The following is a 25789-nucleotide window of genomic DNA, read 5'->3' on the forward strand; positions in this document are numbered from 1 at the left end:
TCTGGAACTTGCTTCCAGGGTCTGGGCATGGCTTGTGCAGTCCTGGGCTCCGACAGATGTCACCCCCTCAGGGAGACTCAAGGACCACCCTGACTCGGATGGTCCCCGCCCTCTATGCTAGATTTGTCTCTGTGGTGATGCCGCTCCCCGGGCAGGATTTCCGGGGTCGTGGTTGGTATGTGTGGTCGTTGGACCCAGCAGAGGTAGGTCAGGTGTTGCTGTGCTCACTGCGGCGTCCCCAGGACCATGACCAAGGACGGACACTCGCGAGGTGCCCAGGGCATGAGCAAACAGGTTGCAGGGAGGGGTACCAGCGTGCCAGCGCCCCTCCCATCCACACCGGGTGCAAGGCCAGGGACAGGTCACAGGGTACCTGTGGGGTCGTGCAAAGGGCTCTGGCAGGCTGGTGACAGACCCATCAGTGTTTTAGGGGAGACTCACTTCTCCCAAAGAGTCTGTATTTGATCTTTGGATGCAGTCCTTGCAGTCCTGTAGCACGCCCGCCGACCTCATGTGCCCACGGCTCCCTCTGCCTGGAGGTGCAGGGTTGAGGGGTGGCCCTCTGGCAGGTTCCTCCCCGAGCTCGCGTCTCACGCCCCCGCCGTCCAGTCCCCTCCCCCACGATGCTCCGTTGACTTCCTCCTCAGCCCTGATGTGCCTGTGCCTCCTCTGCCCAGGCCTTTCCTTGCTTGGAGGACGTCACGTGGTCCTCGGAACCTGGCCTAGACCTTGGCACCTCACGGGTGCTCACGCCCACAGGGGCTCACACGCCTGCCCAGCCAAGTGGGCGCAGTCATGCTTGTCCCGGCCACTGTTGTCCGAATGTGATGTGAGCATGAGAGAGACGTGAAACCCCCCGAGTGGGGTGCGAGACCAAACCCGCCGCCTGTGCTCTGTGTCCTCTCCCAGGCCCGTCCTCGGGCAGCTCGGAAGTGCTCCTTGCAGGCCTGGAGGGGAAGCTGCTCGCTGGGCCCTTGGAGCGTGGGCGCAGGGGAAGAGGCAACTCACACACGCTTTGGAACAGTCCCAGCAGGACCGCGTCTCCAGGGGCCGCCCAGGGCTTTGAAGGTGTGGAAGTTTGACGGGCTTGTTTCATTCATCATCTTTTCCCATTAATAAAAATTAGGACAGGAAAGAAATTATCATAATCCAACCTTGACAATGAAGCTTTCCATTTACTTCTCGTTCTGTGAGGTTGTTTTTTTTTTTTTTTAATCAAAGTGATTTATGATTAATACAGTACATATTAAAACTTTTAACCTGGTACCTCCGAAAAGTAAAAAATGGTCCCAACATATTACATTTTTAATCACATGAGTTAATTACTCTTTCGGGAGGCTTTGGGAATTCTGGGAAGGAGACTATTAAGGATTTCAAAGAATGAGACAGAAAGTGTCATTTTAATGAGAATGCAAATGAGGACTGCTGAGGTTCAGTGAAGGTCACAGCAGCTTAATCATCGAATTATTATGGCCATTTATTGCCAGTAACAAATGAATATTAAAAGCTATTGTTTTAACAGATTAGACCTCCAAATTATTATTGTTTCAGAATTTTCCAGGCGTCTGGGATACAATTTAGGAATTATTAAATTCCAAGCTCCTCTCACACCTGGAACCCCCTTGAGCATGTGTGAGTTTTCACAAATACGTAGGTGCCTGTCCCCGAATGTCAGAGTTTGGGGAATCATCTCTGCAGACCCTTTGGCCCAGCGTCTCGCCCACTGGGGGTCCTAGAGCTGCCACGGTGCAGGTGGCCGGACGGTGCCGAGGGCGGGCAGGGCTGGGACTCTGAGTCCGCAGGGTGGAGGCAGGCGGCCGCTCCAGGAGCCACTGGCGTCCACGGGGAGCGGGAGGGAGGCTGGGGGCTGGTCCCCGTCAGCTCGTCACTGTCACTGTCCGCTCACTGCATCTCCTGGGCACAGCCTGGGCCTGGCACACGGTGGGGCACATGGTGGGGGCCTGTGAATGTCTGTGGGTGGAGGGAGGAGGGGGTGCAGGCCAGGAGCCCGGAGTGCTGGCGGCTCAGCACTCTTCGTAAGCACGCGGTGTGGCCGGCTTCCCAGGCCTGTGGCCCCTTCTCATCCCTCCTGGCACCTCTTCTGTCTTCCTGGGGACCTCAGAGCAGCCCCTCCGCTCCAGGGCCCAGACCCGCTCCTTCCAGGGTCTCGGCGCCCAGGGAGGCTGTGTGCCCTCTGGCTCAGCCTTGGGCTTGGGCTTGCACCCCTTGTTTGCACACGGTGGGGGTTCAGGTGCGTCTGTGTCGTCAGAAGTGCCATCTTTATTGGAGAGAGAGGAGGAAACATGGCCACAAGGAAATAGTCCACGCCCAGGTGCCCTGGGGCCGTGGGAGCATCATCCATGACTGGGCACCCAGTGTTTGGAGGCCTCCTGCAGCCGGGTCACCCCATCCATTCTCAAAGGGCTCAGAGAAGGGGGTGACCTCTGCTGGGGTGGCCATGTTTGAGCCCCTGCACCACAGCGGAGGAAGTCGGGGTAGGGCCCTCAGGAGACCTGCTGGAGGGCACAAGGTGACGAGAGGGAGCTGCAGCGGGTGGCCCAGGGGTTGCAGGTCACAGCCTGAAAATCTCTACCTGTCCAGGAGCAGCGTCCTCCCAGACCACGGCCCTGGGCCACGAGTTGGCGAGGGCCCGGCCTCACCCTCCTCACCCTCGACGCCCCAGCTGGTATCCTGGTACTGTGCCTGGTGTCCAGGTGGGCAAGGGACCCAGGGCCTGGCTGAGGCCCCAAACTGTGAAGTCTGCTCCTGGCAGCAGGGTCGGTGGGAGGAGAAGGGGGCCTGTGACCTATGGCACCACCCGTGGAGCTGGAATCTGTGGGCCTTGGAGTGGCACAGACGGGGGTCTCAGGCAGAGAAGACAAGTCTGTCCTGGGCACTGGGGGGCCTGAGGGGACTGGGGGAGCAGGCCACCCCTCCTGAAGACCAGCCCTGGGGGTGCCCGGGCTCGCGGGGCTGCACCCTGGTCGCTGTGTCTGGAAGCCCTGGAGGCTGCATGCCACAGGGAGAAGTGACTGCATGTAACAGATGCTGCCTTTTCAAAATCACATGATTTCAAAGCTGCAGCTCACATACATATACACATGCTAAGCTACACAGAATTAATAGATTTATTTAAATCAGCCCGTGCCATCTGTATCTGTCGAAGGACACGTGTCCCGGGCAGGCCCGAGTTGGAATATCTTCGGTTTGTGACAGGAAAGCTGGGAGTCCCGAGGACGTGGGGATGGTGGGGATTGGATCCCCACAGGTGTGATGGGACCGTGACCATGGCTAGACAGCCAGACGGAGGGCAGAGGGCAGAGGGCAGGGATGTGGGGTCCCTCAGAGGCTGCCCCAGGACAGATCCCCAATGAGATGGCACTGCAGGGACACATGAGCACCTGCCCCTCTTGAGTGGCTGCCCGGAAGTAGCCCCTCCCCCACACTTCCCATGGCCCCGACACCAGTTAGTTTCTGGGGTTGGGGGCTCCCTTCTGAGCAGCTAGCCCCAGGTAGCACGGTGCTAATGAGGGGGTGCAGCCTGAGGGGCCCTCACTGAAACACTCGGCCGGCCGCACAGTGTCAGGTTGTGTGCCTGAGAGCCCCTCCTGGCAGCCAGGGAGACCAGCCCTGGGTCTGAGGATGCTACCCAGATTTAAAGTGGGGGATCTTTCTGTGAAATCCGCAGTCGTCTGTTGATGGAGGCCTAGGGTGAAGGGAGTGGGGGCCGGGGGCCCCTTTGGCCCCATGGCTGGTGGTTCCACTGGCAGTTTCTGGGCTACTGTGCCTGGTTCCTCCTGGGGTATCTGTCACCTGCTCTTTCGCTGCTCCCGGGTTGGGGTGTCCCTTTGGTTAGCTCAGTGGGCCGTGGGTCCCAAGCAGCTGACTCAGGGTTCTGTCCACATCTGGACCCCAGTGCTCGCTCGCCTTGGGGGCACCTCTTATCATGGGGAAGCAGGTCCACAGCTTAGGTTCACTGACCCTCTGCTCAGTCCTGGGAGGAGCAGACCACCCACGCGGCGGGGTCATCCCTGCCTGACAGAAACACAGCTGTGAGCAGAGCCTGGCGGGGCCAGGTGTGTCCACAGCTGCCTGGGTCACGGGGAACAGGGCACAAGTGTCAGGGCTGAGGGTCAGGGCCAAGTGACAATAGCAGTAACAGCGTTCGAGGTGTGTGACGGGTTGACTGTGCCTCCAAATTCATATGTCGCTGTCCTAATACCCCAGCACCTGAGTGTGACTATATATTTGAAATGAGGCTTTTAAGGAGGTAATTACATGAAAATGAGGTCACTAGGTGGGGCTTTGATTCAACATGACCGATGTCCTTATAAGAAGAGGAGATGAGGACACAGACACGCAGAGACACAGGGGGTCGACCAGGTGAGGACATGGGGAAGAAACGGCCGTCTGCACCCCAAGGAGAGAGGCCTCCGAGGAGCCAGCCCTGTGGTACCTGGATCTGGGCCTCCAGCCCCTGGCACTGGGAGACAATGAATGACTCCGTGCACGTCCCCGCGGCCCTGGCAGACCTGTGCAAGGCGGCTGTGGGGATGGAGGTAGGAGACGGGTTCCCTCCGTGCAGGCGGGCGGGAAGCCTGGTCTCGTCAAGGCGTATCGTACACTTCAGCCTGGCTCCTGAAGACACGGACGCCTCACAGACACTCACGGGCCACAGGCCACTTGCCACCCCTGCTTCTGCTGGACGAGTCCCCTCCAAGGTCCAAGTACCACGGCGACCCCTTCTCGCACCTTCCCCCACTCAGGCGCTCATGGCGGAAGTCGGGGTGGGGCCGTCTGCGTCTCTGTCCCCCAGGTCCCACCAGGCACTCTGCTCATCAGGCAGCACCGACTTCCGGGCAGAGGGAAGGTGACGGGAACTCCCAGATGGATAACGAGCCGCCTGTGCCACTTCATTCTTATTCCGTGCCACCGTTGCCACATCCCAATACAGTCATTACTGCGCCTTCGCGCTCTGTGGCTGCATCATAATATGAGCTTATGTTCAATTTGCTGGGAGCCGGCAAATCGTCGTCTGCTTTTCCGCGGCACATACTCATTTGCTCCTTGCCCTGGGTGTTTCTTAGAGGCCCGCATTTTACACACGGACAAATTAAATCTCGGTCTGCATGTGCCCCCCCCGGAGCTGACACGGGGTGTTTTAACGGCCGCGGCACCTCTCGGGGTCTCTGAGCCCGCGATCGTCTGCATTTTCAGGCAGCAGATTACTTACAGGGACGTAGCCTGAAAGCCCATAATGAAGTTATTAGATGGAGTTGGGCCCATATGGGTCCTTGCCACTCTCTCTCCCGCCACCGCTGGTTTGAGGGCGCCATTAGGAGTGGCGGGACTTTGGAGAGAAGTCTGTCGTTTGCCCTGCGTTTGCTGATTCGTTTGTTTTCAGGAACCATGCCTGGAGCATCTTCTGCGTGCAGCAACAGGGAGACATGGACGTGGGGACATGGGCAGGGGCTGCAGACCAGCAAGGTCCCGGGGCGCATGGACTAGACAGTGAGAGGCGCGGTGCAAGAGCATGTGATGGCAGGGCTGACCCTCGAGAGGGCCAGAAGGTCAGCCCAAGTGCCCAGGTGGGCCAGACGCAGCGAGAAGCATGGCCCAGCCCTGCGGTCCGCTCACAGCCACCAGGCTCCCAGAGAGAGCGTGAGGACAGGTGCCCAGTAGAAGATTTACAATGACGGGTGCTGTGGAGTGAATCGTGTCCCCCTAACTCCTATGCCTGGAGCTCTAACCCGCAAGGTATTTGGAAGCGGGGCCTCTGGGAGGGGATTAGGTCATGGCGTGGGGCCCCCAGGATGGGTCAGTGACCTTATAAGAAGGGACATGGGAGACGTGACCCTGCTGTTATGTGGGAGCCACTGGCACCCAGGAGCGTCCTCAGCAGAGGCTGGACCTGCTCACAGCTTGACCTTGGACTTCTAGCCTCCAGAACTGAGCAATAAATGTCTGTTGTTTGAGCCGCCCAGGCTGTGACGTTTGTTATGGCCACCTGAGCTGATGGGGACAGTGGACACTCGTGTCATCCCACCTGGGCCCCCACAGGGGTCTTCAGAAGCCGAGGGTGACTGAGAGGTTGGTGAGGACGTGGACCTCACAGGTGGTGTTGGACTCAGGTCCCTCGGCGACCAGCACGGCCCTCAGGCAGAGACCCCTCCCCGGGATGAGCGGGTGACCTGGCCAACCCAGGCCCCTGTGACCCTTCACCAGCCAATCACAGTCTTGCTGTCGCCGCCTCCTATCTCTCTGGCATGACCGAGCTCTGCTCTGCGACACGGCACAGCACACGTGTGACACCAATGACAGAGAATGCCTCACCTGGCCCATTAGCTCTCCTGGCCCGTCAGAGCTACCGGGTAACATGTCGCTGGGGGCTGCTGTCCTAAGGAGGTCACGTAGGTCCGATCGCTCTCTGCTCTGTGGTTCTGGGGGACGTTTCTATGGGCCAGGGGCCTGGCATCCACTGTTGGTGCTCAGTATCCTTCCTGCTTAAGGACAGACACACACGGCCATGACAGACACACACGGCCGTGACAGACAGGACCACAAAACCAAAGCCTTCCCCCACAGGCTGCAGGATCTCCTCACCGTGACACCTCGTCCTGCTGCATGACGCTGAGGTCCTCCAGTGCTGTGTGGACAGAGGCCAATCGGGCTGAGTGTCCCAGGTGGGAAGCAGGGGTGTGGCCCCCACCACAGATAATGGATGGAAAATGCACCCAAACACTGGGGGCCGCGTCTCGCTGGCAAGGCCTCCATCCTGGGCGGGCGCCTCGCAGTGGGGGAGGCACTTAGCATCCGTCTCCTTGCTTAGGACTCAGTCACTGCAGGTCCTTCAGTGTGGGGGACAGTTGACTTTTGTTATTACTGAGGTGGCAATTGCAACACTGAGACCCAGCAACCCCATGAGAAAGTTCCCAATGCCAGGTGGTAACCAACCACTTTCACAAACAGTGCTCCCCCACGTTTTAAAAATCAATAAGCCATTTCGGATGTTCCGGCTGGGGTGTCGACCTCAGTTAGAAGCTGGTGCTCTGCGTTCTCACTGTGACCGCTCACACGCTCTGCAAAGGTGACACGTGATCAAAGCCGTTTCTGTGTGTTTCCCGAGGGTCTGCAGGATGGGGGTTCGGCTGATGGCCCCCGGGAGTCCTGCCTTGGCCCGGGCTCTGGGGCTCTGGGACTCAGTCTCCTCTTCTCAGGAATGAGTGAGTCACCGCCTTAGGGCCAGATGCTGGCACCAGGACATGCTGACTAAACGTCAGCTGCCACAGTCACCATTACTAATATTCCAAAGCCTCACTCTCCCTGTCCTTTTCTAAAACGTGGGGTGGGTGGGATGCAAGGAGCTTCCCCAGGGTGGCCTGTGATGCAGAGGGGACAGCCTGGCTCCGCATGCAAGGCTGGCATCTCATCTGGGGAGGGCCAGCTGGACACTGGACAGGGACTCCCGGGAACCATCACAGCTCCCAAGGTCTACGGGGCCCCCATTCCTGTTCCCCTCACAGTGCCATTCTGGACTGACAGGTGATCTCTGGTTAGCAGGGGCTGGTCTGGGGGGTGAGGGCAAGGCAGGGCCCAGGGGTTGGGGCCAAGAGCAGTGGGGCGGCATCCTGATTGTGGCCTGGTCGTTGTCCACTGTCCATGTGCACGGCAGCCCACTGGGGACTTGGGGGAGGTGTGGCCATGGGCCGTGGTGAGGGGTGTGCCTCTGTCGCTGAGCTTTGAAGAAGCAGGGTGAGGGTTGGGGGGCCGGCTCCCAGGACCTCCACTTCCTCCAGTGACTGGCGAGCACCTGATGGCCAGGAAGTCATGTCAGAGGAAGGTTCTGGCTTGGTTCATGCCTAAAATAACCGTCATCACATCAGAACAGCAGCCCAGGGGTGGGGACCCCATCCTGCACCTTTGCAGCCTCGGGGAATCCTCTTGGTGGAGGCCTTGTGAGGAAGATGGGAAACTGAGGCTGGGGAGCTCTGAGTTGCATCCTCAGCCACAAACGGGTTAGACGCAGAATGCACTCACGAGGCAACCTGCTTGCTGCCTCTGCCCCACTGCCTCCTAGCGGCTGGAGTGGGGAGACCCCTGGAGGTTGGCGCCTGGGTTGGCAGAGTGGGGAGGACCAAGGACCACAGGCTCCTGGGGGCTGGAGCTTCCCTGGGGAACACCCGCTGTGCTCAGACACAGCTGGAAGGCAGACTGAGCTCCAGGATGGGCATGTGGGCCCAGGTGTGGGGCAGGCCCAGGACACACACGAGGACACGCTCTCGTGGCCCAGTTCCGGGAAAGCGGCACAGGGGTGGCACACCTGGGGTGCTGGCTGCAGGGGACGGGCGGTGGCTCTGCCAGGTGTGGGTAGAAGAGCAGGAACACAGATGTCCCATATCTGGCCCTCAGGCTGAATAAAGAGACTAAGTTCCTTATGACAACAGCAGCCTGGGAAACCTCTAGCATTGGGCACACAAGCTTCCGGGCTCAGCAACATTTGAAGAAATGTTTAAAAGGCAGAGGCCGCCAGCCTTTGTCCACCACCAGCTCTGCCGACTCAAGCGCCGTGCTCTGGCTGCACAGAATCAGGCCTCGGTCCCTCAGAGGGACAACTCCTGGCATCTGCACACAGGCCGAGTTATTCTAGCTGACCTGAAAGTGCTCTGCCCACTGTAGACCTCTGTCTTGCCATCCTCTCAGCCCTGTGCTCAGCTCTCAGGAGCCCTGTGCTGGCCCCAGTCACAGCTCTGCCCCCCTGGGGCTGGGATGGCCCGGGAGCAGTGTCCATCTCTTCCAGGTACAGGCTTGGGAGAGCCGCTGGGGGTAGTGTTCCCTCCAGAATGCTCTTTATCTGGACCAGAGCCAGACACTGGTAGGGGATGGATGGATGGATGGATGGATGGATGGATGGATGACGGGTAGATGGATGGATGGATGGATGGATGATGGATAGGTAGATAGATGGACAAACAGATGGATGGGTGGATGTACAGATGGATACTGGCTGGGTGAAAAGATGGAGGGGGCTCGGAGGACATTATAAGCTCTTCAGGGGGTCGCAAGGGCCATCCAGGTAGAGCCAGCCCTAACCCAGCCCCTTCTTGTGCGGCTGTGGGCAGGTTTCTGAGCTTCCTGAGCCTCAGTGCCCTCAGCAGTAAGTGGAGAACCTGTCCCTCAGTGCGGGCTAATGGGGACAGTGGCCACAGCAGGGCCTCAGCTATGACCGTGATGCCCGGGCACATTCGCAGGGTCCGGACCTGCAGCAGCCCTGGTCCAGCGCTGGCTTTGGTGCTCACCTGGGTGGTGTGGGGCTCTGGCGTGATGACACTGCGTCCAGTTCCCTCCTCCTCATCTGCTGCACAGTAGCTGGTCCTGTGGACCCGCACACATCACCCTTCCCTGGAGGGAAGGGTCACACTTTCCCAAGTGTCGCCACACAGACACTGCCCTGAGTCTGTGTTCAGGCTGCTAGGGGATGCGTTCTGAGGGGCAGGGGAGGCACCTTTAATTTGATTCCATTTCCTCAAACATACTTGAAGAGGAAATAACTTTTTAAAATAAAAGAAAATCTCAGTGTGTGTTCTGGGAGGGGCAGGCGGAGCCCTGCTTTGGGTGGAGGCAGTGAACCGGCCACGTGCCCCCACCTGAGGCCCATGGAGGGCTTGAGTCGGCTTCAGGGACGCAGGCCCCATGGTTCCCTCCCAGGTTCCTCAGGAGACAATCAGGAGACAATCCACACTTGGAGCCAAGAGGATATGTTAAGTTCAACTAAAGTGTGAGCTAATGTGTGCAGAGAAAGATAAGGATTTTAAAAGGGAGAGCAAGATAAGAGTGGTCAGTGTCTGGAGCTGTGTAGCTGTGCAGACTGCTGGGCAGGCGCTGGCCAGCAGGGTGCGCTGTGGCCTGGGAGGGTGGGAGGGGGGAGGGGGAGGACAGTACCTGCCCCTCCGGGAAGCCCCTGCTCCTTCCTCCCTCCACTCACCAGGGCTCACCCGTGTGTCTCATCCTCTGAGCATCTCCTCGGCACCCCGCACAGCCAGGCCTCAGCGTGCAAAGCCCTGCTCTCGGGGTCCCAGGCCACCGCTGCGGAATGGGTGTCACAGGATGACCGTTTGGCATTGGATTCCTGGCTGAGCAACCCCAGGGGTTTGGTGTGTGAATTAAGTGGCCCATGCGTCCCAGAGCTGGAGAGAGACTGGAGAGGGGATGAGGGCCCATCACAGGGAGACATGAGTGTCAGCTGGTGGATGATGAGAAGGTGAGTGTTGCTGAGATCATAGCCTCTGTTCTCGGGGGCACCTACAGGGACCCCCTTCACCGCCTCTGGTCACGTTCAGCTGTGGGAAGTGGTGAGTACTCCCCCTCCTGCCTGGGGGTGGGGGGCACTGTGGATCCTGAAGCCCCAGTCAGCTTGGGAGGAGGGGCAGGGCTGGGGTGGGCAGCCCTGCCTGCCCCCTAACTGGTGGTGGCTCTTGCACAGGCAGCCCCACTCTCACAGGCTCCGTCTTCTCTGCAATAGGGATGGTGCTGTGGGGGGAATAAAAGACGCTGCTGGGTGTGAGTAAGGGAGCTTAGCGCTGCCCTGGGACATGGCGGGACTCAGGGCGGTCACAGGTACAGGGGGCCAGGCATCGGGAAACGTGCATGTGTGGCCAGGCTCAGTGGATGCAGACTTTTGCTTCAGAGGAGTGAGGGGACATGTGGCCCTGGAAGTTTCTGGCAACGACAGGGCCCGGCCTGTCTCCGATGTTTGAAGTGAAGTCTCTGGGTGGTGGGGAGCCTGCAGTGGCCAGAGGGGGACAAGGGTGAGGCCAGTGAGGCCCTGCCCTGGGCACAAAATCTGGGGCGTGCCCAGACACTCAATCATCAAGATAAGTACGATTTTAATGCAATAGTTAGAAAATTATGCTGGTAAAGTGACGCTGGGCGTGCCTGTGTTTGTAAATAAGTGTGATTGTGAGACACTGAGGTGACGAGGTCCAGCCTGAGCCAGCTCTGCTCTCAGTGTCCCCACTGGGCCACGCAGGCTCACATACACCTCTGGCATCGGCACACGCATGAACCAGGGCTGTCCCACGGGCTGCAGCACAGCCCAGGTGCCCCCGACATGGCGTCAGTGGGGCCTTGTTTCCCCACCTTTGGGCACATGTAGGGGCAGGGTCAGCCTGGGGAGGGTGGCCCACATGCACGGTTCTGATGTGAAGACTCGTGTTTCCTTGGTAAGCGGCCTCACTCTGTCCACGGGGTTCAATGAAGGCAGAAGTCCCACGGCGTATGTAGAGCAAGTATTTAACCCCAGCTCTTCAGAAATAGTTAATTTAGAGCGAACTTCTGGCTTCCTAAAGGTCAACCCAGCTGGGAAGACGTCTTCAGATCTTGGAACAAAATTGAAAATAAAGGAGCTGGACGCCACCCCCGCCCACTCCCAGAACCCCCTCTGTTGGTGGCCATCCTGGGGGCCCCAACTGCTTGCCAGGAGCCATCCCGCCTTGGAGGCAGGGCCGTGTTGTCCCCATTTTAGAGGCAGGAAAACAATCTCAAGGGGCTCAAGCTCAGCCCAGCTCACAGAAGAGGGGGAGGAGGCCCCAGCCCTCAGGAACCAGCTGCTGAGCTGCCCTGGTCACCACTAAGCCACCTGCCCCAGACCCACGGACACTGCCACCACACTAGCAGGAGGTCCTGGACTGAGGGGGCTGTGGGACGTGTCATGCGCTGTTTAAAATGAAGAGTCTGGGCCTGGGTTATATGGTGCCAAGTATTGTATGCCCCGCAACACATGGGGGTGTCCACAGGCTCTGAGAGAGGACCCCCAGCCCTTCCCAGGCCAGAAGCAAAGAATGGATGGCTGCAGGCCATCTGCCGTGCGTGGCCGCGTGTCTGTGTGTGTGTCCTAATCGGCAGGGGTGCTGCTTGAGGATTTAGTTTACTGGTGTTGACAGACCTGTCCTGGAGCCTGGAAGCTTTAGGACTGCGCCCGGTCCCCTGGGGAAATGTCTTTTCTTTGAAATGATCTGCCTGCGAGTGGATTTCAGACGTGGCACCACACAGACGACCCCACGTGCACAGAAGCATACACACTCAGACACACTACACACAGGCACATACCACACATGTACATGTGCACACATGTACACAGGAACAACACGTGTGTGTGCCCTCACACGACATGTGTGTCAGCACGTGTACACCCACACACACGTCCAGGAGCTAGCACCCTCAGGACCGTCTTCTGTTTCCTCCCCGTTTTCATGAGGGTGGCTCATGTTTACACGGTCTTTGATGGATATCACATGTGTCCCCCTCTGTTACATGTATTAGGTGCCCTCCTGTCACACATGTATCCCCTTCTGTCTAGGTGTTATGTATCATCTGCCATGTATTTACATGCGCTCATCATATGTTAAATGTTGCATGTGCCCGACGCATATATTCATGTGCTCTTGTCATGTGTCCATTACACATGGCGCCAGTGCCTTGAGTACATATGTTACATGTGCCCAGTTAAATGTCACGTAATTATCATACGCATGGCACATGTGCCTGGTCACAGGTGCTCCATGTGTCCCATCACGTGCTGTGTGCCCTGTCATGCCCCACATGTGCTGTCATGTGTTACATGCCCTGCCACGTGTGTACCCTGCCATACATGCCCATTTCACTCATGTCACATGTAGCTCTGCACCCACACTGCCCATTGCACAGAAGCCACCGGATGCTGAGCAGCTGTGACGCACGCACCTCCTCCCTGGTCCCCTGTCACTCCCTCACCCTGTGCCTGAGGTCAAAGCACCGCCCGCCCCTGTGGCCAGGCTCCTGGGTGGTGCTTCCAGGCTCCCGCAGCCCCACACAGGGCACGTGTTTCCTTTCTGCACTCAGCCCAGCCCCCTGTGCTGAGTTCAGGTGTTCCGCGGTCCTCAGCACATTTGCCCGGCACAGCGGCGGTGGTCCGAGCCACTGAGCTCCTCCATGTCACAGCCAGGGGCACCGCGAAGGGGTCTGTTCAGAGCAGGGTCTGTGGGGGAGCAGCCTGGGGGTTCAGGGCAGTGAAGGGCCCCTGGACTCTTGGAGGCTGGAGCACACCTGTGTGTCCTGGAACCTGGATGATGTATCGTGTGCACAGGTGTGTGTGCGTGTGCACAGGTGTGTGTGCTGGCACGACAGTCAGCAGGTAGGCTGGGCCTTGGGGCCGAATTTGATACTGTGGCTATTGAAAGGAACACGGGAGATGCTCCCTGTACAGAGGTTCTGGCCGCTGCCGTCCCCGGCCAGGGATCTGCTTGTTTGCAGGAAGACCAGACAAGTCGGATGCACTCAGTCATGACCCTGGGACTCTGTCACCGGACAGGCCCAGGCAGGGCGCATGTGCTCGGTCCGCCCCAGGCTTCTCCAACCTATATTTCAAGCTCAGCCTCTGCCCCCCGCCCACAGGGGAGCCTCACCCCAGACGAGACTACATCTCCCCCCACCCAGGGGAGTCCTGCACCCATCGGGCATTGCCCACCATGCCCGGCCACTTCCTGCCATGCTGGGGCTGGGCACGTGTCCTTTCCTCATTGACTTGCTGCATGGGACACCCCGCTGTGGTCTCCCCCTCGGGCCACTGCAGACCACCTTCTCTCCTTATCACCCTGGCTTATGTCCGGGGGCACCTACCAGGCTCACCCCCAAGCCCCTTCTTGTCTGCTGACATTCTCCCCACTCCCCCCAGGAGGCCCTGCTGGTGCCTCAGCCTCCAAACCATCCCCCGGTGGCCCCTGCCTGGCCAATCTCCGCTCTCAGCTCACAGCCCAGCTGCCCACTCCCATCTCCCCCTGGATCCTAGTCTGCCAAGAGGCTGGTCTGAAACCAAACACCGCACCCCATCACCTGGCCCAGCAGCTGCTTCTCGCACGTGTCCCCCCACATCCAGGCCTTCCGCAGACCTCGCAGGAACTGGCTTAAACCATTGCCCACATCTGACCACTCTAGCCTCTCCCCACTACTTCCTCCGTCCTCTATTACTGGTGGCCCAAGCGTCCTCCCTAGTGACCTGAAAGTCTGTTCTCCTCGGCCCAGCCCTCCAGCCCTGGGCACGAGTCTGAAGCTCAGCTCTGTCTCCCAGGCTCAGGCCCTGCCTGTTCCTTGCGTTCAGTAGTTATTCTGCAACAAGAACGGGGCCTGGTCTCATAAGTGACATCCAAATGCATGCTCATCCCCCAGCACACAGTGGTGGTCACTTCCACCCGTGTCCTCACAGCCCTTGTTTTGAACCAGGTGAGAGTGAGGGGGCCTGTTCCCCAGGACACTGCCCTCGTCTCCTCCCGGGACCCAGGAAGCGGCAGAGTCCCCCCTCCCCCCATGCTCTGGGCCTTCCCCGGTGTCTCTGGGCCCTCAGAGACCCCAGTGTCCTGATCCCCAGCTCTTCTCCCAGGTGGCTTCCTGCACCTGAGGCCTCCATGAGGTCCAGGCTTCTTGTCGGGCAGGCTCACCTGCAAATTGTTCCTCTCCGTGACTCCCGGACTCAAGGCTTCTGCTCCTTAAACCTCATGCTAAGTCCCTACCTGCTGCACCTGCCCCATCTTCCGCCCTCCCTAGTGCCACATGGAGTCTCCACCTAGTGGACGACTTCCCTGTCAGTCAAGGCCGAAACCCCGCCCCTCTACTGCCATGGCCTTGGTTGTTGGCATGTGGGCTCACACCTGTGTACAAATGGCTGTGCTGTCTTTATATGTATGTATGTCTATGCCCCTTCCTCATTGTCTTCAACTGGTGAAAACTTCCATTACATGGATTGAACGTACTTTACATTATTTTTACGATGACTAGGTTTCCTCAAATCCCCAAACATTATATGACTCATGTTGGAAAATTCATAACAAATGAAAGATCCAAATGAAGGCAAGGTTTTGCCTCCCTCTCCCCACACCCGACTCCTTCCCCAGCGACAAAGCTGGGAACAGGGTACTTTCCCCATTCTGGGCCTTACACCATCATTCTTATTTGTTTGCTTGTTTGTTTGTTTTCCCTCGCGTGATGCCTTTCCGTGCATGCTTAAACTTTTCTCCTGACCCATCACCTCTGGTCAGCACTTCATTACACCCCTTTGGAGGGCTGGGAAAGCAGGAAGCCTCTCTGCCGGAACATTCCACCTTCCTTTTTTCATACGTTTGAAAAATAATTGAGGCTTAAGGATTTGTATTTCCCTTTCTACTAGAAATATTTCGTGAGCTGTGTCGACATGTTAACTTCAAAACTCGAGAAGCACTACGTGGCAGTTACAGTACGACTCCATATCTGTTGTTTGCCACAGATACCAGACTGGTGACCGTGACTATAGAGAAAGAGATGGAAGTTTATTGTGGAGTTTCTGTCAGTTGAAGGAGATTCTGCCCAGTCGGGGGCCTAATGTGTCTGCACGCATGTTCTTTACAGCGTTTCACTCGAAAGCATCAGAGGTGCTAAGTTCTCCTCTACCTCATATGCCCACGTCCGCCTGACTTCTTGATACCCCTTCTCTGCTGCAGTGTCACCGAGGTCAGCTTTGCATGGAGGGTGTGTGACTAGTAAGCAAATGGACTGCCTTTTGGGTAAAGTTTACAGACAGTAGACGCAGGTGTGACACTCTAGATGCTCTGTCTTTCCCCATCAGAACTTGAAGACCCTGCCCCCGTATCTCCTAGGAGCCAGTGTTGCTGATGAAAAGTCCAGCGTCCGTTTCTTTCTGACTTCACAGGACATACTTTATTTGTGGTGTGTGTTCCTTTTCTTCTGCCAGCTTTTAACAGTTTCCTGAGTTATTTGGGTCAAGGTCTGTCTGTTAGATCTACTCACAGTGCGGCAGACCCTATAACCGGAAGACATGCATGTGTTCATTTATTTGGCTGTTTCCCCAGCTTTGTCGCCTTTCATTTTCTCCTTTGGGATTTCTAATAAATGAAAGCTTGACGCTGGTGTTTCAACTTTTATCTACCTTTCCCTCTCTTTCCCTCTGCTTTTCACTCTGAGAATCACCTCTGACTTCATTTTCCACGGCCTGGGTTTCAGTCACTCCCATTGTGCCTGTCAGTCTGTCCCCTGTAACTTAAAATTGGTTAGTTAATTTCCAAGAGTTTTTTTCTTTTTTCTTTTCCTCTTGTTTTGTTTTTCTTTATAGTAGCCTGATTTTCTTTTCCCGGTGCTGTATTCTCTCAAAGTTCTGTGTGAATGATGCAATTTAGGATTATTTCTTTACTTTTCCCTGAATCGTTTCTGATTTCTGCCCCCTGAAGGTCATGTGTACAGTCCCTATGTCCCAGGCCTGCCTCCTTTCCCATTGCTGCCTTTCCGCAAACAGGCCTCCAGGTCCTCTGTATAGGAATAAACGCTGAGGTGGCGACAGTAAGGGGTCCGTGTGGGTCACCTCCGCCCTGTGTGCCGACGGTAGGTCCTCTGGGAACGGGCAGGGTTTGCGGACAGATGGGCCTCCTGGAGGTGGTGATGGAGGCAGTGAGCAAGCTGCCACATCGGGCATTTCACTCCTGGGGGGGTGTCCTTCTCACTCCCTGGCCTGTTAGCTGTGGAAGGCCACACATCTCCACTCTGTCTCTGGCTCTCTCTTAGAGCAGGGCTCCCAGCCTGTCCTGTGCGATCTGGTGGAACCCTTCCCGGATGGAAATACAAATATAAGAGATGGCTAAGAAAACCAGTTATATCGAAAGGCACTTTCATCAAATGTTGAAAATCTTTTTTGATAAGGTAATGTTTGCTTCTTTATCAAAATCTCACATAAAAATGTCTTGTGGCGGGACAATGGTCACCTGAAGTAAGGGGGACGTGATATTCTGAGAAGTCCACAAGAGCTGTGATGGGACACGGAGGTTCCTGTAACTTGTTTCTGACACGGCCACGGTTAAACCTAAACCACTGTGTTCACTGCCCAATTGCAGTAATTTCAGTTAGAGACACATAAACAAAAGGCACGTTTCCTGTGCACTGGGGGCCCCTGTGGTGTGTACTGCTGACTCGTGGGTGCCTGCCACAGGGCTCCCCACTTCCCACCCGCCACACCTTCTAAGGGTCCATACCATGTACATTTACTAGTAGAGGGTCCCGGTGCCCCGAGGAGGATGCTCTGGCCCCCAACGAGCAGCACAAAGGCCTCCCGCCCACTTGGGGAAGTAAATCCACGCCAGGCCTCCCTCTGCGAACTTTCTTCTCTTCAATTCTCTTTACAGAAGTAACTCCCAAATAGTTATTTTCTGAAAGTTCCAGTGGTGAACTGGATATTTAGAATATTTAGAATATTTTCCAATTTTCAAAATTTCAAATAACATGCACTTGGGACATGGCGATGTCAGAGGTGGGCTTTGTTTCCTGAGTGCGGTCCTTTTGGGGTCCTGGATGGACGTGTGTGACAAGCGCCCCCGGGGCCCTTCAGACAGGAGTGGAGAGCTCTGCTGTGACCTTGGCAGAGGTCAGGCTCTGTGGACCAGGTAGGACATCTCCCTGTCTGGTCACTGCAGGTGAGACTTTTCCTGGAAAAGGCCTCTGGGGTGACAGCAGAGGAACAGGGTAAGGCGCTTACAGGAAACAGGGTTTTGAGAAGGGACTGTCCGAGGGAGCTCCTTGTTTGACCCGACTAAGGCCAGGGCCACGTCTCCAGGACAGTGCTTGGCCCTGGTATTCTTGTCTCAGACTACTTCCCAGGGTGAGGGGTGGGGGTGAGGGGGGAGTTCGGGGCATGACGCAGCCGCAGTGTGGAATGGCTTCTCAACCTCCGAGAAGGGGCTGGGCACAGCAGCATCAGGCCAGGCAGACAGTGGCACGCCTGACACTGGTCGTGGCCTGCCCTTTGTTGTTGGATTTGGTGCCAGTGTCCATGCTTATGCAGGCCTCAGTTACCCCAGATGTACCCTGAGGGGTTTGACCTGTGTGTCCTCTAAGAGCCCTTCCAGGTCAGGCCTCTGCCCTTCCTGGCACATAAATATCTGTGCAGGAAGCAAACAGCCGCAGTGTGAGCTTGTGCTGTGCTGTCCAGGCCTGCCTCACACTCAGGAGGACGCTCTGCAGGGCACCCTGTCACCCCCCACACCCCACACAGGTCGGGGCACAGGTTCAGGAAGAGGCTCCAGCCCTCAACCCCTGTTGGAAACTCCTTGCTGGGCATTTGAAATTGAGTTTGAAATTCAGCTCAGGCACAAACTGCCTTGAGGCCTAGGACAGTGCTCCCAGGGGCTCTGGGCAGGACATAGACTTGGCTGCTGGGGGTGGGGGGGCGGCGGGGGGGGGGGTGGAGTGCTTAGAGAGGGGATTGGGCCCTTCCGAAGGCAAGGCGGAGGGAGGCCCAGGCAAGAGGCAAGCGGTGCAGGCTGTTTATCTGGAGCAGTCCCTGGGCATGTACTGTGCTCCCACTGGCTCTGTGCCGGCTGGTCTGCAGGATGTCACACACTGGGGCCGGGAGGTGGTATGTGTGTTTCCTGGAAGAGGTGCCGTTTTTTTTCAGGAGCCACCTCGGGTCGGCCAGGGACAGTGGCGATGCCTGAGCCGCGTTCCCCGTCCCTCCAGGGGCCCTGGGGTTCGAGGGGCCTGGGCGCATGCGAGGTCTCCGGAGCCCCGCTCCGCCCCCCCCCTCCCCGTACGGCCGGCTCTGCAGTGAGGCCCCTGCGCACCTAGGTGGAGCCCGACCCGCGGTTTTCGGCTGGACCGGCCCCGCCTGACCCGCCGGCGCGCCAGGCGGGGGCGCTGCAGGGCGGCGGGGGTCCCCCGGGTCCCCTCCGCGGCCCAGTGCGCATCGGCGGGCCGGGCAGAGCGCAGACGGCGGCAGGCACGGGCCGGAGTCCGAGTGCCGGGCGGGCCTGGCCTCCGTTCTCCTCCCGCCGCCTCACCAGGAGCGGCTAAGCCGAGCGAGCGGCGGGCGAGCGTCCTCCGGCCAGAGCAGCGGCGTCCCGCGGGCGGCCAGGCGCGCAGTGTCGCCGGCCCCACCTGTCGGCGCGGCCGCCCCGCCACCGGCAGCGCCAGCAGCGCGGGCACCGCGGGAGCACCGACTCGGGCCTCGTCCGGCTGCAGCGGCGGAGGCGCGGGCTCCGGGGAGCGCGGAGGCCGGCACCGTCCGGGGGGGACCGGCCCGCCAGCCCCGGGCCGCGCGGGCACCGGTGGCGGCGATGGTGCGGCAGCCCAGCGCCGTGCGCGGCCCCGGCCCTCCGCGGAGGTGGTGGTGGCGCGGCGGCCCCTGAGCCCCGGGCCGGAGCTGCGCGGGCGGCAGGCGGAGGACCCCCACGCCGGGGCCGTTGCGCAGTCCGCGGGCCGCCGTCCGGGCCCTGCTGGCCGCGCGGCTCCGGGGGCGGCAGCGGGGCTGATCCATGGGGCCGCGGCAGCCACCCCCCCGCGCCCGGGCCCCCGGCGCCCCGCAGCCCGCGATGGTGGCCGAGTGGCCGGAGCGGCGGCCGCCGCGGCCCGAGACTTCCTGCTAGCCTCCCCGCCCCCTCCCGCCCCTCCCCGCGCCCCCCGCTCCCCTCCCCCTGCCCAAAAAGACGCGGATCGCCGCCCGGAGTGGCGCCTCCAGTCGCGGCGGATGGAGGGCGCGAGCGGGCGGCCTCGGCACCCGGCGGGGCGCTGATGCGGCGCCTGGACCTTCGCTGCGCGACTTCGGGGGCGTCGCCGGGTGGGCACTCCGCGATGCAGCTCCTGAAGGCGCTCTGGGCACTCGCAGGGGCTGCGCTCTGCTGCTTCCTCGTCCTGGTGATGCACGCGCAGTTCTTGAAAGAAGGTAATTGTCCTCGCGCTCCGCCCAGGCTCGCGGAGCGCCACTGCGGGGCTGCAGCGGCCGGTGGCGATGGCCTCGGTGCCTCTCGCACCGCCGGGGACTCCGGGCCCACGCCGAGGCCGCGCTGCCAGTCGCCTGCCCTGCACGGCCGACTGGTGGCGGCGCCCGCCCGCTCTCCGCGGGCCCTCGGTAGATGGCACCAGCGCTCCACGCTGGCGGGCCGGGCCGGGTTGGAGCCCGGGCGGGGAGGGGCCTGCGCGCTTGCACCCCGCTCCCCACGCCGCCTCTCGGACCTAGTCAGGGGACAGGGGCTGGAGAGCAGGGACTTGGCCCCCCACTCCCCTCCCAGTGCCTGCAAGAGCCCAGGGATTCCATTCTTGGGACTTGGTGGAGGCATGCACGTTAGTGGGACTCTGGCAGCTGGAGGGGTCTCTGGGAAAGGGGTCTCTGGCACCACAGGCCAGGACAGGGACACCAGGTGCTGTGACCCCTGGGCACTTGGGCTCTCCTGGAAACTTTGTGGCCCCTGAAGGCTGGGCTCTGCTGGATTGTGCCCTGTGCACCCAGAGCTCAGCCTGGCTGGCCCTTGCAGATGGCTGGCCGGGCACTGGTGGCCCACAGTCCCACCCACTGCCCATGGCTGGGGCGCCCTTGACCCCAGGTACCCTGCCACCAGCGCTACCTCGTGCCCTCTGGCACAGGAGGGAGCTGGTGGCTGTGTAATGCAGGCAGGTCCTCATTAGTGCTGGGTCCCTGCAAAGGAAGGTTTGTAACATGCAGCTGCTTCCCTTCTAATTAATGAGCTGCTGGCTTCCCGAAGCAGGTAGGAGTGGGAGGCCAGCTCCAGGCCTGGTCCTTTCTGTCCTGGTGTCCACTTCCCTCTCTTGATTTTGGGTCCAAGCCCTGAAGGGACAGGCGGATATCCCGGGGGTTTGCTGCAGGCCTGGCCTGCTCGTGAGGGCTCCTGAGGCCTTCGTGAAGTCGGGGACAGCCCTCTCCACGACGGGCTTACAGACTGGCTCCGGGATTGGGTGGGTCGGTGTGGGTTGGTGGTGCCCTGGGGCTGACACCCAGGGCTGTTCTCAGCTGTGTCGTCTGCCAGGGGAGCCGGGACCCACCCACTGGGCAGGGGGACCCTGTGCAGCTGGGCCTGGTTTTGGTCACAAGTTCCTTACCCTTCCCACGACCTTTCTGTTTCAGGACGTTTGTTTTGAAAACAGCACGTGTGCTAAAGTTTCAGTGCTTCTCTCTAAGGTCCACCGTGCCGGGCCTGTGGGGATTTTCTGCCGTGAGGGGAACTGTCCCTGGTTTTAAAGTTGTGATTTAGGAAGAAAGTAAAGCTCTGGTAGCTGCCTTTCCGCTTGCCGGTGGGCACCGACCAGTCGGTTCCGGTGTCTTCTGCGAGCACTGCCGTCCTCAGCTGCAAGTCCTAAGGACGGTGTGTTTTGGTCAAGAAGAAGAGTGTCTGTCTTTCGGATTTGAAAATGGCAGGTGTGGCAGGTCAACATGTAAGAGAATGGCCGTGCTCGCAGAGTGGAGCGTTTTTGTGGATGGGTTATGGAGAGCTCTTCTCAGTAACCACGGCGTTTACCGTGAAGTGCCGTGTCAGTGTTCTGGGGGGCAGTGTGCGAATAGGCGGGGGGGGCGTGGGGCCTGGAGCGGTGTGCGCTCGCTCCGAGGGAAGGCTGGTGTCTTTCAGGCGGCATCCAGGGGGAGCCCAGCGTCTCCCCGCACAGCCCTCTAGGGTCCTGGGGAGCCCTGTGTGTTCATCTGGAATGCTGGCGTTTTCTCCGTGGGGTTGGGAACCCTCAACCCCGTCTCTGACAGGTCAGGACTGCAGCAGCAGTCTGTCCTCTCTGAGACGCCCCTTTTGGCCCCTAGGGGTCAGGAGGCCGAGGCAGGCCTTGGGGAGGGTGGGGGGCGACCCTGGTTCCCGGGGCAGGGAAGGGGCACACAGGGCTGCTCCTGCCTGGGGCTGCAGGCTTCAGTCCACTTTCTTCCAGCAGCGAGCTGGCCAGCGGGAGGGAGGGGGGCAGGGGACGGGGCGGGCGTGCAGACAATTGTGACTTGTTGTCTGTGGGTGAGTGGGAAAGAGCTGTTTAAATCGCCATTTCCGTGAATCTGGTTTTTTTCCGGGGTGAAGAATGGGGATCACAGGGAGCCGTTTCTCCGTACTTCGCCTTTTGTGTGGAGAAACAGGTCACCCTGTGGCTAATCTGTCCCCCTCTGGCCAGTCTGTCTTCCAGTGTTTGCGAAGATGAATAGGGCGGTGAACTGGGAGAGAGGTGCTTTGTGGTCCCTAATTACAGCCCTGGCTGGTGCAGCCTTTGTAAGAATGGTCCGGCCGCTGTGTGTCAGGCCTGGCCCAGGTGGCCGGGGGCCAGGGCGAAGCCCCCGGGCATGGCCACCGGAGGAGTGGGGTGGGGACCCCCCGGGGCCTGGGCAACACCTGCCCCTGCTTGCCCCCTGGGACATGCCAATCCTCCTCTGGCAAGCCAGGGCCTGCATCTTTTGCAGTGAATGCAAGTGTTGTGTGTTTGTCAGCTACAGTCTAAGCAGAAGGGGTGAGGGGTGTCTTGGGAATGTGATTTAAGATCCAGCAGCGTAAGTAAGGAGTGGAGCGCTTGTGAGCAGAGGACAGAGGGAAGCCATTCTCTCATGTCCTGAACTGTATTTGCTCGCAGACACGGAGCTAAGGAAATAGCTGGAATGATAAAATGTTTTCCACCTCCCTCTTCCCAAACACTATAGCACTGTGCAGACCCAGGCCTTTACTCTTGTGCTTAGTGCACCGGGAAGAATGAAGAAGTACAACAGGGAAGCAGGGACATGTGGACACTGACGCTTCGTCGGGCCAGGCCGCTTGGGAGGCGAGGTTTTGGGGTTTGGGACCAACAGCGGCAGGAGCAGACCCTGGGCGTCCTGGGCCAGCCCTCCCCTCGGGGTGAAGGGGAGCTCCCGTGACTTTTCCTGCAGATGTGGGTTGGAGCTTTCAGTCTCTAAATGCTCGGGTGGCAGGGGAGTGTGGGAGCTGGGCCAGCAGGTGAGCACTGTCGGGGGGGCAGCATGTGCATCCGGCCGCCATGCGGGGGACCCGGCCTGCCTTCCAGACGTGCTCTCTGAATTGTCCTGTGGCCCTCAGGGCTGACTGTCCATTGAGTAAACAGGATTCAACTTTCATTTATTTTGTCAGCTGGTTATTCTGGCAGCGAAGTGGAATTCTGCGAACCTGTGACGGGGGGGGGGGCATGCTGTACCCCTTGAGGTCCCCTGAATGGCCGTCTGTGATAACGCCGTGGTTCTGTGCACTGATCGTTAATGGCTGTCGGTGTCACAAGATAAGCAGCTGACACAGAGCGTTCACATGCCAGTTCTGTCCGTCAGTTTATTTAAAGAAATGGGGAGAGAACTCAGGGCTGACACAGCAGCGCTCTCAGCATCAGGAATGTTGGTTGAATGCCGACAAGCACCCCAGTTCAAACCTGGGTGCGCGTCCCAGCGGGGTCAGCAGGGCAGAGCCTGCAGGTGCGGGGACCCACGTGAGGCTGTGGGAGTGGTGCTTGGGCCCCAGGCTGCGCCTGCCCCATTCTCAGCATCTGTGACTTCAGAAGAGTGGGGGACCGGATGCTTGGCAGGTGGCCGAGGGTTCAGGAGGCCGCGGTCCACACGCTCGGCCCTGTTGCCCCGACAGCCCCACGGAGACCTCACCCGGGCTTGCGGGGCCCCTGGCCTGTTCAGGTGCCCCAGTCTCCAGGCTTCCTGCAGAGGGGCCACACCACATGCCCCCAGCCCCCCAGCAGGCTCTTTCAGAGGCCAGGTATATATGAATGGATGCGGGGAGAGGTGGAATTGAAAAGGCGTTAAAAATAACCCACTCCTTTGTCATCATTTACTATCGTTTCTTTTGTGACAGAATCTAAATAAATCCCACATGAACCGTAATGGGAACCTCGTCACTGAGTGTCTGACAGCTGTAGAAGTTAAAACATAGAAGGACTGGTAACGGAGGTGACCTTTCAGACGTGACGTGGCTCACCACAGCCTGCATGGCGGGTGTCCCGAGGAACTCAGAGAGGCCCGGTGGCCTGCCTGGGCCCCCACACGGGGCCGACTGAGGGCTGGCTGCCCACCGGTGTCGCAGGGAACTCATCCATCTGCCACCTGGCTTCTGTCCCGAAAATGGCGTTTGAGAGCCGTGCAGGGGACAGTCTGAGCACCCCGTTCACGGGTCGGCACATCACGGTGTTGGCCCTCCTCTGGCAGCAGGAGTAGAGGGCACAGTAGGGGGCACGTCCCGTCCTCTGGCAGTGCCACTGTGTCTGGGGAAGGCGGGGGCTTGGTGTGTCCCTACAGTGCTCCACTGCTGACACTGTGTACACGTGTGTATGTGGTGCTTTTGATTAAACACTCACGTGTGTTTCTGTGGTGATACGTCAAGGGCTCAGGCATGGGAACTACAGTCAGTCCATGGTGAGCTTGACTGCAAATGCACTGCGCTGGGGAGCAGAGGGTCGGGTGACGGTGTGCTGGGGGCATCCCTGCACCCATAGCTACATGTGGTGCACACGTTTAAGTGCGTGCACGGGGGGAGGCGTGTTAGAGCACGAGCTTTTGTGAGTATATGTCAAACGTGTGTGTGTGCGTGTGGCTGGAACACATGGCTGCTGTTCACACCGAGGTCGGTGTCCGGACGTGGGGCTCCTTTGGGAGGGACCTTCATGAGCCCACAGCCTCGTCCTGCTGCAGGGTGATCAGCTGTCCCTCCTGGGAATTCTTCCTTTAATCCCGACTCCATTTGTCACTGGCCTGGCTGCTCTGGGGGAAGTAGCCCATCTGTGTCCCCCACACACGCATGCACACAGGACCTCACAGACATGTGCACACACACATACACACGCACACGCACGCACACGCACCTGTGTGCCTGCAGCATCTCAGCCTGGAGGATGCAGGCCGGGGTAGAGGTCCCCACGTCCACTGCCCGCCCTGGCCTCAGTACCCCGTACAGACTCCCTGCAGGGTGAGGATTCTCTGGAAGCTTCCACACACCTGCAGTGGGTGGGTCCTGGCCTGTGGAAGGTACGTGTTCACAGAGGAAGCACATGAGGTCCTGCAAGGTCACAGAGGGCCTTGCGCTGACACACGGGCTCGTGTTTTTTCTTTTTCCTCTGTGTGTGGGTCCTAAGGCAGGACCTCAGCATGGGGGTCGCCCAGGCTCTTTGCACACCCACCTTCCCCCACATCCCAGGCCCATGGATCAGGCTGTTTGTGTAGATGGCCTCTTCGATTAGGCAGCCAGCTTGCTGTGATACGGGCAAGTCACTGGGCCACTAGGAACCTCAGTGTCCTCTTCAGCAGGATGGAAAGGATAATAGAAGCTGAAGCTTAGGGTGGCCATGAGGGTCCCTTGCAGATGGGCCTCTAGCCCCGTGCCAGGCACTTTGTAGCTGTGAGTATTGCTGTCAGGCCGTGCTTGAGCCAGCACACGTGGGCAGGTGAGCTCCTGGTTATGTCGGACAGGTGGTGCAGCTCGCGATCGCGGAGTGCGCTCAGGGTGCAAAGGGGCAGACGCCCAGCCCAGACTCGCTGACCTGAACAGGATGTTAACTGATCTCTTCAGATGTAGCTGCCTCCAGGTGCTGAAACCATGGTGTCTGGATCCACCCCACTCCCGACCCCCTGAGATCTGGCTACTTTTTCCAGCTGAGTCTCAGCCGGGTGGGGTGGGAGCGGGGTGCTCAGCTGTAGCCGCCAGCAGTCCCTGCAACGCTGAGTCCTGGACCCAGGGAGCCCAAGGGGAAGGGCAGGGCCCTCTTGCCTCCCTCCCTCTCTCCCTCCCTCCCTCCCTCTCTCCCTCCCTCCCTCCTCCCTCCCTCCCTCCCTCCCTCCTCCCCCCTCCCTCCTCCCCCCTCCCTCCTCCCTCCCTCCCTCCCTCCTTCCCCCTCCCTCCTCCCTCCCTCCCTCCCTCCCTCCCTCCCTCCCGAGTGCTCTGACTGCAGCCTGGCCCACATCCCTTCCCTCTCTGGCGGGACTCACAGGCCCTCCAGAACATCTCTGCAGAGAGGGGCT

General features: G+C 59.4%; 1 protein-coding gene and 1 long non-coding RNA gene across 8 annotated transcripts in view; both read left to right on the forward strand.

The window, feature by feature from the left end:
* TAFA5 (TAFA chemokine like family member 5) overlaps nt 1–25789 on the forward strand; it is a 170557-nt gene that overhangs the window by 52238 nt on the left and 92530 nt on the right. For 2 of the 7 annotated variants that reach the window (XM_019710880.2, XM_019710879.2), the window contains exon 1: nt 18857–19723. The exons of 4 other annotated variants lie outside the window; for them this stretch is intronic. In XM_019710880.2, coding sequence (XP_019566439.1) covers nt 19573–19723 — 151 coding nt within the window. In that variant the 5' untranslated portion in view covers nt 18857–19572. Of the gene's footprint in view, nt 1–18856; nt 19724–20389; nt 20544–25789 lie in introns of those variants that run through there. One more of the 7 variants, XM_019710881.2, reaches the window with a different exon arrangement.
* LOC141568858 (uncharacterized) lies at nt 21737–24137 on the forward strand. The gene is made up of 2 exons (XR_012492092.1): nt 21737–23537; nt 23634–24137. It is a non-coding gene; the product is annotated as an uncharacterized LOC141568858 (long non-coding RNA).

Source organism: Rhinolophus sinicus, linkage group LG02 (genome assembly GCF_036562045.2).
Source record: "Rhinolophus sinicus isolate RSC01 linkage group LG02, ASM3656204v1, whole genome shotgun sequence".
Lineage (NCBI taxonomy): Eukaryota > Metazoa > Chordata > Mammalia > Chiroptera > Rhinolophidae > Rhinolophus > Rhinolophus sinicus.